Source organism: Dunckerocampus dactyliophorus, chromosome 2 (genome assembly GCF_027744805.1).
Source record: "Dunckerocampus dactyliophorus isolate RoL2022-P2 chromosome 2, RoL_Ddac_1.1, whole genome shotgun sequence".
Taxonomy (NCBI): Eukaryota; Metazoa; Chordata; class Actinopteri; order Syngnathiformes; family Syngnathidae; genus Dunckerocampus; species Dunckerocampus dactyliophorus.
Genome location: NC_072820.1, coordinates 9,710,209 through 9,723,561, shown reverse-complemented (window position 1 = coordinate 9,723,561; position 13,353 = coordinate 9,710,209). Strand labels below are relative to the sequence as shown.

The 13,353-nt window shown below is 39.8% G+C and overlaps 1 protein-coding gene across 1 annotated transcript in view; it reads right to left on the bottom strand.

Moving 5' to 3' along the window:
• pax3a (paired box 3a) overlaps positions 1 to 13,353 on the bottom strand; it is a 37,239-nt gene that overhangs the window by 13,933 nt on the left and 9,953 nt on the right. The window contains exons 3-6 of the mRNA XM_054768208.1: positions 12,677 to 13,239; positions 12,134 to 12,369; positions 11,776 to 11,905; positions 11,545 to 11,688 (exon numbers count right to left, since the gene is read on the bottom strand). Coding sequence (XP_054624183.1) covers positions 11,545 to 11,688; positions 11,776 to 11,905; positions 12,134 to 12,369; positions 12,677 to 12,761 — 595 coding nt within the window. The 5' untranslated portion in view covers positions 12,762 to 13,239. The remainder of the gene's footprint in view (positions 1 to 11,544; positions 11,689 to 11,775; positions 11,906 to 12,133; positions 12,370 to 12,676; positions 13,240 to 13,353) is intronic.

The window sequence follows — 13,353 nt, the reverse complement described above, 5'->3', positions numbered from 1 at the left end:
CGCCGTTAGCGTGCTAATTTTGACAGCCCTAACATTTTTTTGTTACATAAAGTAGGTATGAATATAGACAATTTTGCAAACTTTGCAAAAATCACTCTTTGATTCTCAAACATTTTTTTTTGCATAATATTAATAATTTTTATTTTGCATAATTCATATTTCAAATGTAGCAATATTTTTTCCCTCACAGGTTTATAAATTACTGCGTATCTATCCTGCAAACTAACACAACCTTCAGCAGAGAGTGGAAAAACGTTTATGAAAAACTTTATGAAAAGAAACATGATAACAGAAGAAGTAATAGAAAGGAGTGATGGCGGGGGGAGAGTGAAATCAGCAGTGATAGTGAGCATATGGGCCACTTTACAGCCTTGTCTTGGTAGGGGCCGGCTTGCCCTTCCTCCAAGGGCTGTTAATAGAGAAGGTAATTGAGCTGCTGACATGTGTTGGCAATGCAAAACAAAGGGCAGAAGAGACAAATGAACTAGTTATTTGCCCAGGGAAGTAGATCTGGCCCCTTTCAGTGCGCCGCTCATAGTGTGAGTGGGCACCCTGAATAAAATATTGGCAGGCCACTATAGAGTCAGTGCGAGCAGATGCATGGGAGGAAAAGAATAGTTAACTGACAGCTTATAGGCTCAGCTGGGGTTAACAGTTAAGGGGAGGGTGGGGGGGTAAAAAAATGGGAGTGAGTGGGCTGCTCACTTGACTTGCTAAAGAGCCCCCAGGAACCTGCAGCTGCCTGGGAAAGCGGGGGGGACTGTGATGATGATGGACATAAAAAGATGCAGTGAATAAGCCCAACGCTGGTTGGCACTTCATGAACAAAGAACTTAGCGGGTGATGCGACATTGAATGATGCATCTCTGTCTGATATCGGTGATAAAAAAAAAAAATCAGAAAATGGCACCACATGGCCGTTGTACGCGCCCGGTGTGCGGCGCTTATTATTTAGTTCCACTTGTGGTGCAGTTAGGTGACAGTTTCACGGTGGTAGTTCCACCCTCGGGGCAGGGACAAAGCCGGCAGCAGAGAACCCACGCGGGGATGCAGCAACAGGCTGCATGTTCCACTCAAATGGCCACTAACTAGCCTGCTTATGTTTGGGTTCGACCAGGGGTGTCTAAAGTCTGGCTCAGGGGCATTTTGCTGCCTTTTTTTAATGTTTTCCCCCTTTCAGCTTTTCCAATCCATCGCATTAATGGTCTTGACTTCATTTTTAACACTCTTCCTGACGCAACCCTGGCTGTGAATTGAACCCAAGGCCTCTGCCGTAAGAGGCAGAAGCATGCACCATTACACCCCCGGGAATATTAAACAACCATCTAAAATAAAAGTAAATATGCCGTGTACATACACGATGTCGACCTACAGTGGACTGATTTTAGTGTCTTTCATAAACAAAAAGATGAAGAACATCAAGGTTGTACCCGCGTCCTTCAATTTATCTCTGCATGCATATGTTTGGACATGTTTGGTGACACAAATGACTGTAAAAATACATGAAAAACTTCCAAACAGGTGGGCAAAATGAGTTTTTCATCATGTAACATGTCAAAATAATCCCTGTTCTTACACAAATGCATAAAAGGCTGTAATATGCATGCCAGGCCACTAGTTGGCGATGTCATCTTTTGAGTACCTCTTAATACCACGTCGTACGGTGTTTGGTCACTTTCCAGTCGAAATACAACCATTCAACAAATAAAAATCCACTTTAACTGGAAATTGGTTTGTTATGAGCACAAAGTCAAGGCCAAAAGTTTCAACAGTGACAATTTTGGCATGTGTCTTTTATGTCTGTGTCAAAAATCGAGCTGTTTAAAGACTCGAATTGGAGAATAAATCGGAAATGTGTGCACTATGCACTGCAAATCACTGAGACATACCACAGAATTCAGATTAAAAATGACAAGAAAATAATTCTTCACGATAATACAGAAGCAATGTGAAGGAAAAACATGTTTTGTCTTACTGACGACACATGAAGGTCGGTTGCTGACATGAAAAGGCAGTCCTTCTGTGAGCAAACAACGTAGCTTCTACCTGTTTGTATACTTCAAAAATACATCCTTTGATCGTCCCCCGAGGAGGCTGGTCGTTCCGTGGTCCTTTTCCCTAAACATTATTCTAACCTCCTACATGGGGGCCTGATAGTTTTAACAGTCAAGTGACCCTCGCTTAGCCCCTGACCTTTTCACAGCTCCTGTGCACTTCTGCTGCAAAGATCGACTCGCTTCTGACCCTCCAGAGTCCACTTCACCGACACGAAAGCAACCTTCACATTCCTGCACTTTTTCCTCCTCACATTCCCTTCTATTGGTCACTTGTGATTTTTACACCACCGCAATGTGCATGACACACAACTAAGAATGTATGATTGATGAGTTTCACACGAATATTGCATTTAAAGGAAATGTCATGCTGACTACCGTCATCACAAAAACGACCTTGTTGTTCGTTTGTTTTGGTGAGTTCGATCCCCTCGTTAGTCCGAATTGAAGGCAAGGATGTCAGCACACTCTCACAAAGCGTGGTCAGGAATACTCCAAAAAGCTTAAAACTCCGGTGGCAAAAAGATACAAACGCGCAAATAACAATTGACGGTGTGAAAGGTTGAGCGAAAATAAAATTTGAATGATCATAATAGATGAAAAAATGAGCTGGAAATGTCACATTAAAAATATGCAACATAAGGGGGTGAGAAACACCTCAATATTGAATCAAGCAAAATTTGTCCCTGACCAAAAATCACTCCATACTCTTTACTGTTCTCTGGTATTACCGTATCTAAGATAGGAGGTAATGACTATAAACGCAAGCTACTGCAAAAAGGATCAGTTAGGATAATCGATAATGCCGCGTACATACAACAATCAAATCCTTTATTTCTAAAATCACAAATATTAAAAAGTATTACATTATTGTCTCATTTTGCGAATTTTCAAACTGCTAAAATCATGCATAAAGCAAACAATAATCTGTTGGCCAAAAATGCCATACAATACTTTTCTACAAGAGAGGAGAAATGTGATCTAAGGGAATAACTCAACTAAAAACACTTACAACAGCGCTAAAAACCCACAGCATTGAGTAAGGAACTCAAACAAAGCACCATGATGAGCAATTTCAAAAACAATACATACAGTTGATGTTTGCAAAATCCAAGGAAGAAGAGTCTTCAACTTGTTATGTTATGTTTATCTCTATTTATTATCATTCATTTATTATTATATTGGTTATTATATATCATTATTTATTATAACTGTGGAAAAACCTTGACATTTATGTTACCATATTGTGACTTTACCATATCACTTTTGTATGTATTAAAAAGATCACATATGGAATACAGGAAGTGAATAAATGTACAGCAACAGATGTGAAACGGATGGGGGGGGTAGGATTAAATAAGTTTTGCCTCTTCCTACTGCTTTTGGACATGTGGAACTATGAATTGTATTATGTGATGTATTCCACTGTAACTTGTATGCATGTTCAAATTAAATTAAACCATTACCATTACCCAATATAGTAGACATAAGAGTAAATAAGCCATTTAAGACATAAATAGGACTCATGTTTGTGTGTGTTGCTATAAATGGGTTGCCCAGGGGAACTGGAAGGAGACGTCAGCGGTTTAGAGTTGAGTTTCAGCTTGCAGCAACAGTAACTCATGTTGTTATTATTGTTCCTGTTGTGAGATAATTCAAACCAGCAATAAAACCCTGTTGTTCCGGCGGTCAAGTCTGGTGTTTGTGTCAGTAACATTCCTGACACCTAGTGACCAGTGTAGAATACTAGATATCATTCACAGCGTCTTTGAATGCGTCTTTTGAATGCCTTATATTTGTATATTAGTTCATTTAACCATTTTTATGCTTGAAAATGCTTCATTTAGGCGAAAGGTGCGTAAAATTAGCTTCAATATGGATATTTTTTAATCTACAAATAGGCTGTATTCAACCCCGAAACAGCACTATTTATTTATGAATATATTTGTGAAAAAGCGTGATAGAGTGAAGCCACGGAATTCGAACCAGGGAGCATCGAGGGACGACTGGGTTGTACATAAACGGTAAATGCCACATTCTTGTGAAACTGTGTTCAATGAAAGTCTACACTGTCATGTTAGCTGGTTTATTTCACATCCATTGTGGTGGTGTTTAACGCACAGAAAAACTCCACATATGAAGGTACTTGCTCTTTATGGACGGCGTCCAAAAGGCATAACTCACACAATCGTCCAACTGCTGCTGGTGTGTCTGTAATGTGCAATGTGCCGATGAAAAAAAAAAAGGAAAAAAAAAAAAGAGTGTGACCAAAAAAAGGGGAGAAAAAAAAGCTAAACAAAGTTAAGTGATTGACAACGCTGTCTGGCTTTAGTCAATTAACTATCCCATTGTGCTCCTCTTTGCAGAGTCTCCTCACCCCCCGACCCCCTTTTCTCTCTTCCCACTCCTTTATCCTCCCCATCACAGAGTTTTGCTTGGCTAATACTTCCAAGGAAATAAGAGAGTTCTTTTTCTACAGGGCCTCCTCTCCTTGACCTTCCATTGCTTCCATTGGCTTCTCTTTCAACCACTTCACGGTGTCTCTGAGGTTAGAATGCCGAGGAGAGTACATCAGTGCTAAGGGGGCCGGCGCAGGGCAAGACCCCGCTCCATTACTTCAAAGTTGGCCTGAATTCATTAATTGTCCTTTGAATTAATATTGGGAGGATCACAATGCTGGTGCCAACAGAGAAAGAGGCTTTAATGAAGCATAGAGTCGGCATTCAGTTGCAGATCAGCCTTGGAGTGGATTTGCTTTCTGGTTTCTTTTCTTGGGGGGGGCGGACTGGAGAGAGTCCTGAGAATCATTCCAATGAAAGTGTTAAGTGTGTTTATATAGGAGAAGAGGGACAGTCGCGGAAGGGGGGGGGGGCATTCCATCATTCATTCTTAACATGTACAGTGCAAAAGTCTTGGACTGTCATCAGACCTGTTGCTTTATGCTGTCATAAAAACACATCAACTTAACCATAAAAGCCAAAAGTGGCAAGCATTTAGTATGACTACCCCTTCTACTACACTGTTTATGTGATTACGCCCCCAATTATTCCTAAATTTAAATATAAAAGCATGGTTTATTTGGGTTTCTTTTAGCTGGAAATGACACGGGAAAGCCACAAAGGACTGTAGGGAGTTGTGTTAAGAGACATTCATGGAAAATATACACCTTTTTCTTTGAGTATTCTAAAGGATCTTAGACAATTCTAGCATCAGCTATGTCATATCATATCCAGCTTGCCTACATTCTAAAAACAAATCAAACTTTTTTTTTTTAGCCTCAGAAACACTGCACCTACAAATGTTCATTATTCAGAACAGTAAATTAGAGCTGCCACGATTGATCGATGATTAATCCATTATCCAATTAATCAACAACTATTTTGGTATTCAATTATTGTTTTTTTTATTTTAAAATGTAAATATACTTTGATTTCAGCCTCTCAAATGTGATTTTTTTTTAATTTCCTCAGTCACCCACGAAAGCAAACTTATAATCTTTGTGTTTTAGGCAAAACAAGATATTCAGTGATCAACACGAAACAGTGATCAACATGTTTGCCTCTTTTCTGATACGACCAAACCACTGACTGTGGTTGGTTCATATTGATTTGGTCCGTCTCGGGCTGGTGTAGGCAACCTACGGCTCGCGAGCCAGATATGGCTCTTTTGATGACTGCAACTGGCTCTCAGGTATTTCTTAACACGATCAAGTGTATTTCCGCTGATATTTTTAAGTAAAATGTGGATGGATGGATGGATGGATTACAGAAATCACAGTTAAAAATAACGTACAAACAAAAAAAATTCTCATGCATTTTAATCCATTTTTTACGGCAATGCGGGCGGCCAGAGCCAAGGCTAGCTGTCCTTCCGATATTTTCCCAGGTCAGACAACAATACTCCATTATTATTGGATAATGCAGTAGCCTAGCCGGGTCATTGAGAAGTCAAGAAGTAAGTAGTCAGCTAATTAATTCTGCACAACAAACTATTTTGACAAAGAAGATGGAAAAAAAAAAAAAACAGATAAGGACTATGGTGCAAAACCATGCAGCACAGGAAGTCGCATTAATGGTAAGAAGTATTTTGTTTATTATTAGTTAGCTTCAATATAACATTATTAAAAAGAATACAGTCAGAGACTTATTTTATTCTAAAATTGTTGGTCTTGCTTAAAAATGCACGCATTTAGTTGTAGTCAGCGTTAACTACAGTTTACAATATGTGGCTTTCATGGCTCTCTTAGCCAAAAAGGTTGCCGACCCCTGGTCTAGGGCCTAAACAGTTACTCGATGAATCAAAACAACAATCAAATCAATCAAAACTAATCATTAGTGATCGGTGCATTGAATTTTTATTGATTCTATCCCTCTGAGGACTTTATGTGTGACATACTGTACATATAGTTGGGTAAATGTACCAAACGCAGTATTTTCTGTTGGATAAGACACAAGTGGCAAAAGACTTATGTTAAAATAGTCTGTACAAAATAGTCAACTTTTTAAACATCAATACATTCATACATAATTAAGGACAGGATATAAGGATGTATAAAAATAGTGAATAAAGTCAAATTAAACATCAAAACTGTACTAAAGACCACAAAATAAAATATCTGTGCGCTGTGCATATAGCAAGACGGAACATGTAAATCAAAATATGTTTTTATTTTCAATGGAAAAAGTCGCATATTGGCTATATATTCGATATTTGAACGTCATTTTTGACTAGGTGTCGACAACCCACCCAGAAGTGTTCAGTGACCCGCTTTTGGGTCCCAAGCCACCAGCTGAGCATCCTTGTGCCTTCTAATCAACTATGAATTCATAACATGAGATAAGGTACGTTTTGTCCACTAAAACTGCCAAAAGAGGATGAAAATGGCTACACTGTAATGAATGATTCTGTAGTCATGTATATTTTATTGAATATATTTCATTAAATATATTAAACAGAAATGTGTCCTTGATTTTGTGGCAACTGTTTAAGTAACTTTTATATAAAATGTTTGAGATCAAATTTTTATGTAATTCTAAATTAAGAGAATTTCGACTGAATCCATCTCAACAGAATTTATCAGATTTTAATTGACGAGCACTTCGCTGTAGCCTGCTTCCTGCTTCCCGTCATGCTTTGCTGGAGTGCTTTGTAAATAGTTATTAATGTTATATGTTTAATGTTATATAAGTTACCCCGCCTCTCGCCCGAAGTCAGCTGGGATAGGCTCCAGCATCACCACCACCCTAGTGTGCGCCTATCTGTGGTTGTGATCTTTGATCTGCCACCATGACCATGGTTAGTGTTCTGTCTTGTTATCCTTTCATTCCCACTGAGACGTAAGATCACTGGAAGTTCTGTCCTGACTATTATTATTATTATTATTATTATTATTATATTATTCAATCACGTTCAATTATTTCATTCAGTGCTTGACATCTAATTCCTATTTTTTAACACACATTTCATGAATAATATCCCATGCAACTTTTTGTCTCAATTTTATTGAGTAGGTATGGTGTCACTTTTTTTTTTACAGTGTACTCTATCCAGTGTTGTGGATACCCTGGGGGTGAATGATGTTGCTCATAAACATATTATAATATAGTTATAATTGCATAGCGTGCAGCAAAATATTAATCGGAACCTAAGTATGTGAAATAAAGGCAACACATTTAGGATTACAACTAACAATTATTTTTAATAACCGATTAATCGGTCGATTATTTTTTGGATTAATCCATCCATCCATTTTCTATGCCGCTTATCCTCATTAGGGTCCCGGAGGCATGCTGGAGCCTATCCCAGCTGACTTTGGGCAAGAGGCGGGGTACACCCTGGACTGGTCGCCAGCCAATCACAGGGCACATACAAACAAACAACCATTCAACAACCTAACATGCATGTTTTTTTTGGAATGTGGGAGGAAATCGGAGTACCCGGAGAAAACCCACACATGCACGGGGAGAACATGCAAACTCCACACAGAAATGCACAGCGGAGAGTCGAACCCAGATCTTCCCGATCTCCTGACTGTGTGCTAATTTTCTTAGTCGATTAATCTGAAGCTTGTTGTTTCCATGAAGGGAGTAACCAGTTAGGCCATTGATGGGCCAAATTAATATGAAGCAAACACGTAAAGTTAGTGGTTGGGTCTGCAACATATCAGAAAAGACACAAAAAGTTCTCCAAAGTCAAAGCTGTCTTGTTTTGGCCGAAACACAAAGATAATAGGTCTGCTTTCATGGATTACTAAGGAAATGAACAAATATTCACATTCAGAGGCTGAAATTGGAGGACATTTACATATTTAAATAAAAAAAAACGAATCGATTACCAAAATAGTTGTCGATTAAATGGGTAATCAATTAATCAATTAATTGTTGCAGCTCTAAACAAATTACTGCATCTCTTCAAAATAAACAAAATTGAGCCCTATAAGGCCGCACGGTGGCCTAGTGGTTAGCATGTTGGCCACACAGTCAGGAGATCGGGAAGACCGAATCTCCGTTGGGCATCTCCGTGTGGAGCTTGCATAGAAAATGGATGGATGGATGGATGAGCCCTATAATTAATGGCATACTGCTGACTGCCATTAAAAAAAAGGCCAGCCAGTGGTGGCCCGAGACTTTTGCATTTGGCTTGTTATTTCCCACCAGCTTACTTGGCTATTATAAGCCCTATAAACACAGTGAGTGAGGCCCACATATAAATTTCATTCCATTATCCTTGCCCTGAGAGGAAAAATGGAACTGTAGCTGTGTAGCAGACATTCCAGCGGCTACATTGAGGCCTATACTGTCTCGCTAAACATCCCATATTAAAAGACATTCACTGGGGAAACGCCATCACCCCGTAACAAACACATACAAATCCCGTTGGAGGCCTGGGCTGACAGTGTATGAGAGAAAAGTTTGTGTTTATATTCTCTTGTGAGAGTAAATGTTCAGATTGGATTATCATTCCGGCTAGCGCAATTTACACAAACAAAATCTCGCTCGCCTCCTTTTAGCGACAAAAAGCGGTTCAATCTTTCATGTTTTGTCAGCGCCTGATTCCTCCCGGCCCTCAGGGCTGCTGGCCTGCACCATTGAGGCAGGGAGAATGGCAGCAGATTGTTGGAATGCGCCTCAATGAGAGCAATTATTACATGTTGACTGCGTTCACCATGGCACGGTAAAAAAAAAAAGAAGTGGGCCCTCAATGAACAGGGCACTGCAGGACTCCCTTAGAAAAAGAAAAGTTATCCCTTTGACTGTTTGCATTTCTGAGCTTTTCTTTTTCACCCTCGGCTCACCCCCGCTGCCATAAATGGATATTTGCAAGAGTGGCGACTCCTCTTTCATGGCCTGCTTCAATTGGTTCAATGAGGCTAAAATGCAAACAGCAATAAACAGCAGTGAGGATGCTATCACTTCATTAATGCACTCTCAGCATATTGAGCAATAAGTGGCACAAACAATTCACTCCCATGTTTAAAATTCTGCACACTTGCATCCAAAACTGGGAAACAACTCCCATGCTCTCCTCGCAATGCTGTAGCCACTTGCTAATGCCATGCAGACCCCTGGGCAAACCGGACCGGCACTTTTAGATGCATCTCCCGAACCTTTTCGCCGTGCTTTTCCCAGACAAATAAATCTAAATGAGCCAGCTTTGATGTGAGCACTTAAGGCAAGGCAACAATGGTGCTGAAGGAGAAAGGGGCAGAGAGCAACAGGCCTCCCTGCACCACAACAATGGCCTCTGCAAACACCTCCTTAATCAATATTTGGCCAGAAGACACTCTCCCCAAACCCCACCCCCCCACCCCCCACCCTCTTTCACATTCTAATGAGAAGCCATAAAAGGGAAAAACAACAACTACTTCCACAAAGACACACAAGAAAGATATACTGCTGTTCTGTATATGAATAGGACGCAAGCATGCAGGCTGTTTGTATAGGATGTCATCTATTTGATGGAAATACTTCATATTAGGAGTTCATCATCACAGGTGTACAGACACACTGGGGTTTTTACATGTTAGGATAAAGTTGTTTCATATTTTTTTTGCATTATTTTTGACATTTGAGGTTTTATATTTTACCCTGCACATGATTATTCGTTTATCCTATTTTATTTCACTATGTAGCTATGTTTTAAAATTGGATATACACGCACCTCAGATGAACAATACATGACACGTTACACCATTTTGATACTTATTTGACAGGTTTTTCATATATATAATATTTATTTTTTTTACATAAGTAACTTTAAATATTTATTACACCATTTATATATTTTATTTATATTGGATGTTTTTTTAAAGGTCCCCTGTACCTTTCAATATTTATGCATATTTGATTATTTTTTAAATATTTTTTTATAATTATAATTGCACATTACCTTGTACCTTTTTTTAAATCATATATGTTGTACCACTAACAATTTTATCTTGCATCTTTGTTGATTTACCCATTTTCTCTTTGCACCTTATTGTGTATATGCTTATGTGTATAGGATATATAGCCTTTGCACGTGTAAGTACATACAACACAAGGTACATGTTCATTTTTTAAAACGAGCAAAATGCAAATACAACCTTTGATGAACAGTAAATGGCATATTACACTACGTTATTGTTTATTTAACATGAGTAATAGACAGATATTTTTGTTTTTAATAGCACCATTTTTAAAATAGTCGTCTTCACACCATTTTATGACGGAGGCAAGCGGTTTACCGTGTGCTTATTTGCAATTTGTAAGCTTATTTTTGAAAAAGGAGGTGATAGGAAGTGCCTGCAGATAGTGCATAAAAGAGGGCGCCTGAGGCGGGAAGGAAAAAGGAGGAGGAGGAGGGCGGCGTACTCCTTGTGGGAGATGAAAGTGAAGAAGAAGAAAAGGTTGGGATTTTAATCTAGTGGCGAGAAGCGTGACAAAGCGCCAAATGCGCTATTTAAATGCTGAAAAATCACTATCTTTAAGTTTCATTTCTGGGTGGAAACAACAATAAAAAAGTTGCATATCACGTGGTGCAAAGTGTGCGTAAACCTGCGTAATTGCACATCGAACACAAGGGAGTTAGTCATCAATCATTAACTACACACGCCATTTCCTTTTGCAAGGGAAAACACTCCAACAGGTCTTAAATCAACAGGTGCCAAGTGCCTCCATGCACTGTACGCCTGACACAAACGTCACTTTTTGGAGGGGGATGGAAAACTGAATAATTCATCGGTGCCTTTTGAAAGGCATCTTTATGTACAAGCCTTTGGGCATTTTTTCTATTATTGGGGGTTTGTACAGGCCTCGAACCAAGGACCAGTGACCACCCTCGAAAGGCCTCTTGTGGGGAAAAATTAGACAAATGATAGATTTAACACGTGAAAATGTCCCATGTAACTGTGCATTTTGGGTCAAATTTATTATCGTTAGAATTATTATAACACATTTTTTCCACAATTGGAGGTTTTGAACACACGATGAAACGACTAGAATAAACTTACATCTGTCTCCCAGGATGCCATCGATGCTGTGTTTTGTCCTGGGTTCGTTTTCCTCCATCTCCCTCTTCACCACGTCGTCCCCATCCTCCTCATCGTCGCCCACGCCGCCGAATTTGGACCTCATGATGCGACTGATGGCGCTCACTTTATTCATAAAGTTAAAAAAAGATCATTAAACATTTCACAGGCGGCACATTCTATTATAATAATGATAATAATATTTTTTTTTACCTGAAGGAACACTGTTTCTATCGCAGATGCCATCTTTTAATAACTTGTCCCTAATTTCCCAGCTGAACATTCCCGGGTTCTCCCTCTTGTACTCTTCAATCTTCTTGTCCAGCTCTGGAGTTGCACTTTGCTTTACAACAAGAAAAGAAAATAATAAAACATCCTCCACAATAACAATAATGATATTTGTGTACAGACATGCAGCAAAAACTGCACCAGCGTTATTTTAATGCGGAATAGCGACGTTAAAATCAAGTTTTCCTGGTTAAAAAGGCACGCAAGCGATTTAAACAATGAAAAAACTTCTTTAAAAGTCCTGAAGCGGTATTTTAGTCGCATTTTACACGTTTTTCCTTACCTTTGGCTTGCTGCCTCCGATGGCTCCAGGCCGTATGGATCCAGTCTCCTGGTACCGGCACAAGATTTTGGACACGCAGCCGTGAGAGACCCTCAGCTGGCGGGATATGACACAGGGCCGGACCCCGTGATGCGCCATCTCTACGATTTTATGGCGGATGTGGTTGGGCAGAGGCCGGCCGTTGATGAAGACGCCACCGAGCTGGTTAACTCGACCCTGACCCAGAGGGGTGGACACTGGACGGGGAAGGCAAGACAACAAACATGGTTCAAATAACCTCATAAAAATATGAAGTGAAAATAATGGAGGAAATTAAACGTGTGCTGCTCTTATGCATACAGTACATAATATTCATACATGTTTTATGCATTTATATTGGAGGGACAATATTTTTCATAAACAAAACAATTTTAAAATAAATACATTTTTTAAAAATTGAAGTAGAAAAATTATTTTTAAAAAATCCACATTTTAAGTGTCAATTTTATTATAATAATTATGAGCACAAATCTAAATAAATGTGGCATGTTAAAATGGACTTACCCTCCAGAGAGTAGCCTCCCCTTGGGTAGTTCTGGTGTGGACTGGGTCTCATCATCCTCGTTAAACCTCCTGCCAGTGCTGTCATGCCTCCTGACCGTCTGTCAGGTAAAAAAAAAAAAAAAAAGTTCGTCCCAAAGTTGTGTTCTTCTCGTTGTTAATCCTTGAAAAGTATTTGAAAAACACGCCACTTAGGCGCAACAGGTTTCTCGCAATACGTGCCAACGATAATAATACCCGTCAACGTTCAGTCCGTTTCTGGTGGGGTTTGGGTCAAAGTGCAGCTCTCTGCCCGTCCTGGGAGGATTGAGAGGATGTTTTGGGAGGATGGAGGATAGTCAAACATTTTTATCTGTGGTGGCTGTCCCGGTGTGACTCGCTGCTGCAGCTCGCTGATTGGTGCGATGCTCCGGACGTCCACATGCTGCAGGAGCGTTCTGATTGGAGCACGCACACCCCTACACACACACACACACACACACACACACACTTCCTCTGGAGGGTGGATTGACCTCATGAGGGTTGTCTGGCTGCGGTGACAGAGGCTTCTTGCTGCTTGTATGGAACTTCTCATACACACACACACACGTGCGCGCGCACACACACAAAACAAGAAAAGGTAATTCCTGTGTATGATGACTCATCTGAGGTTTTTACCTGATCGTTGTCTTGGAGGCACT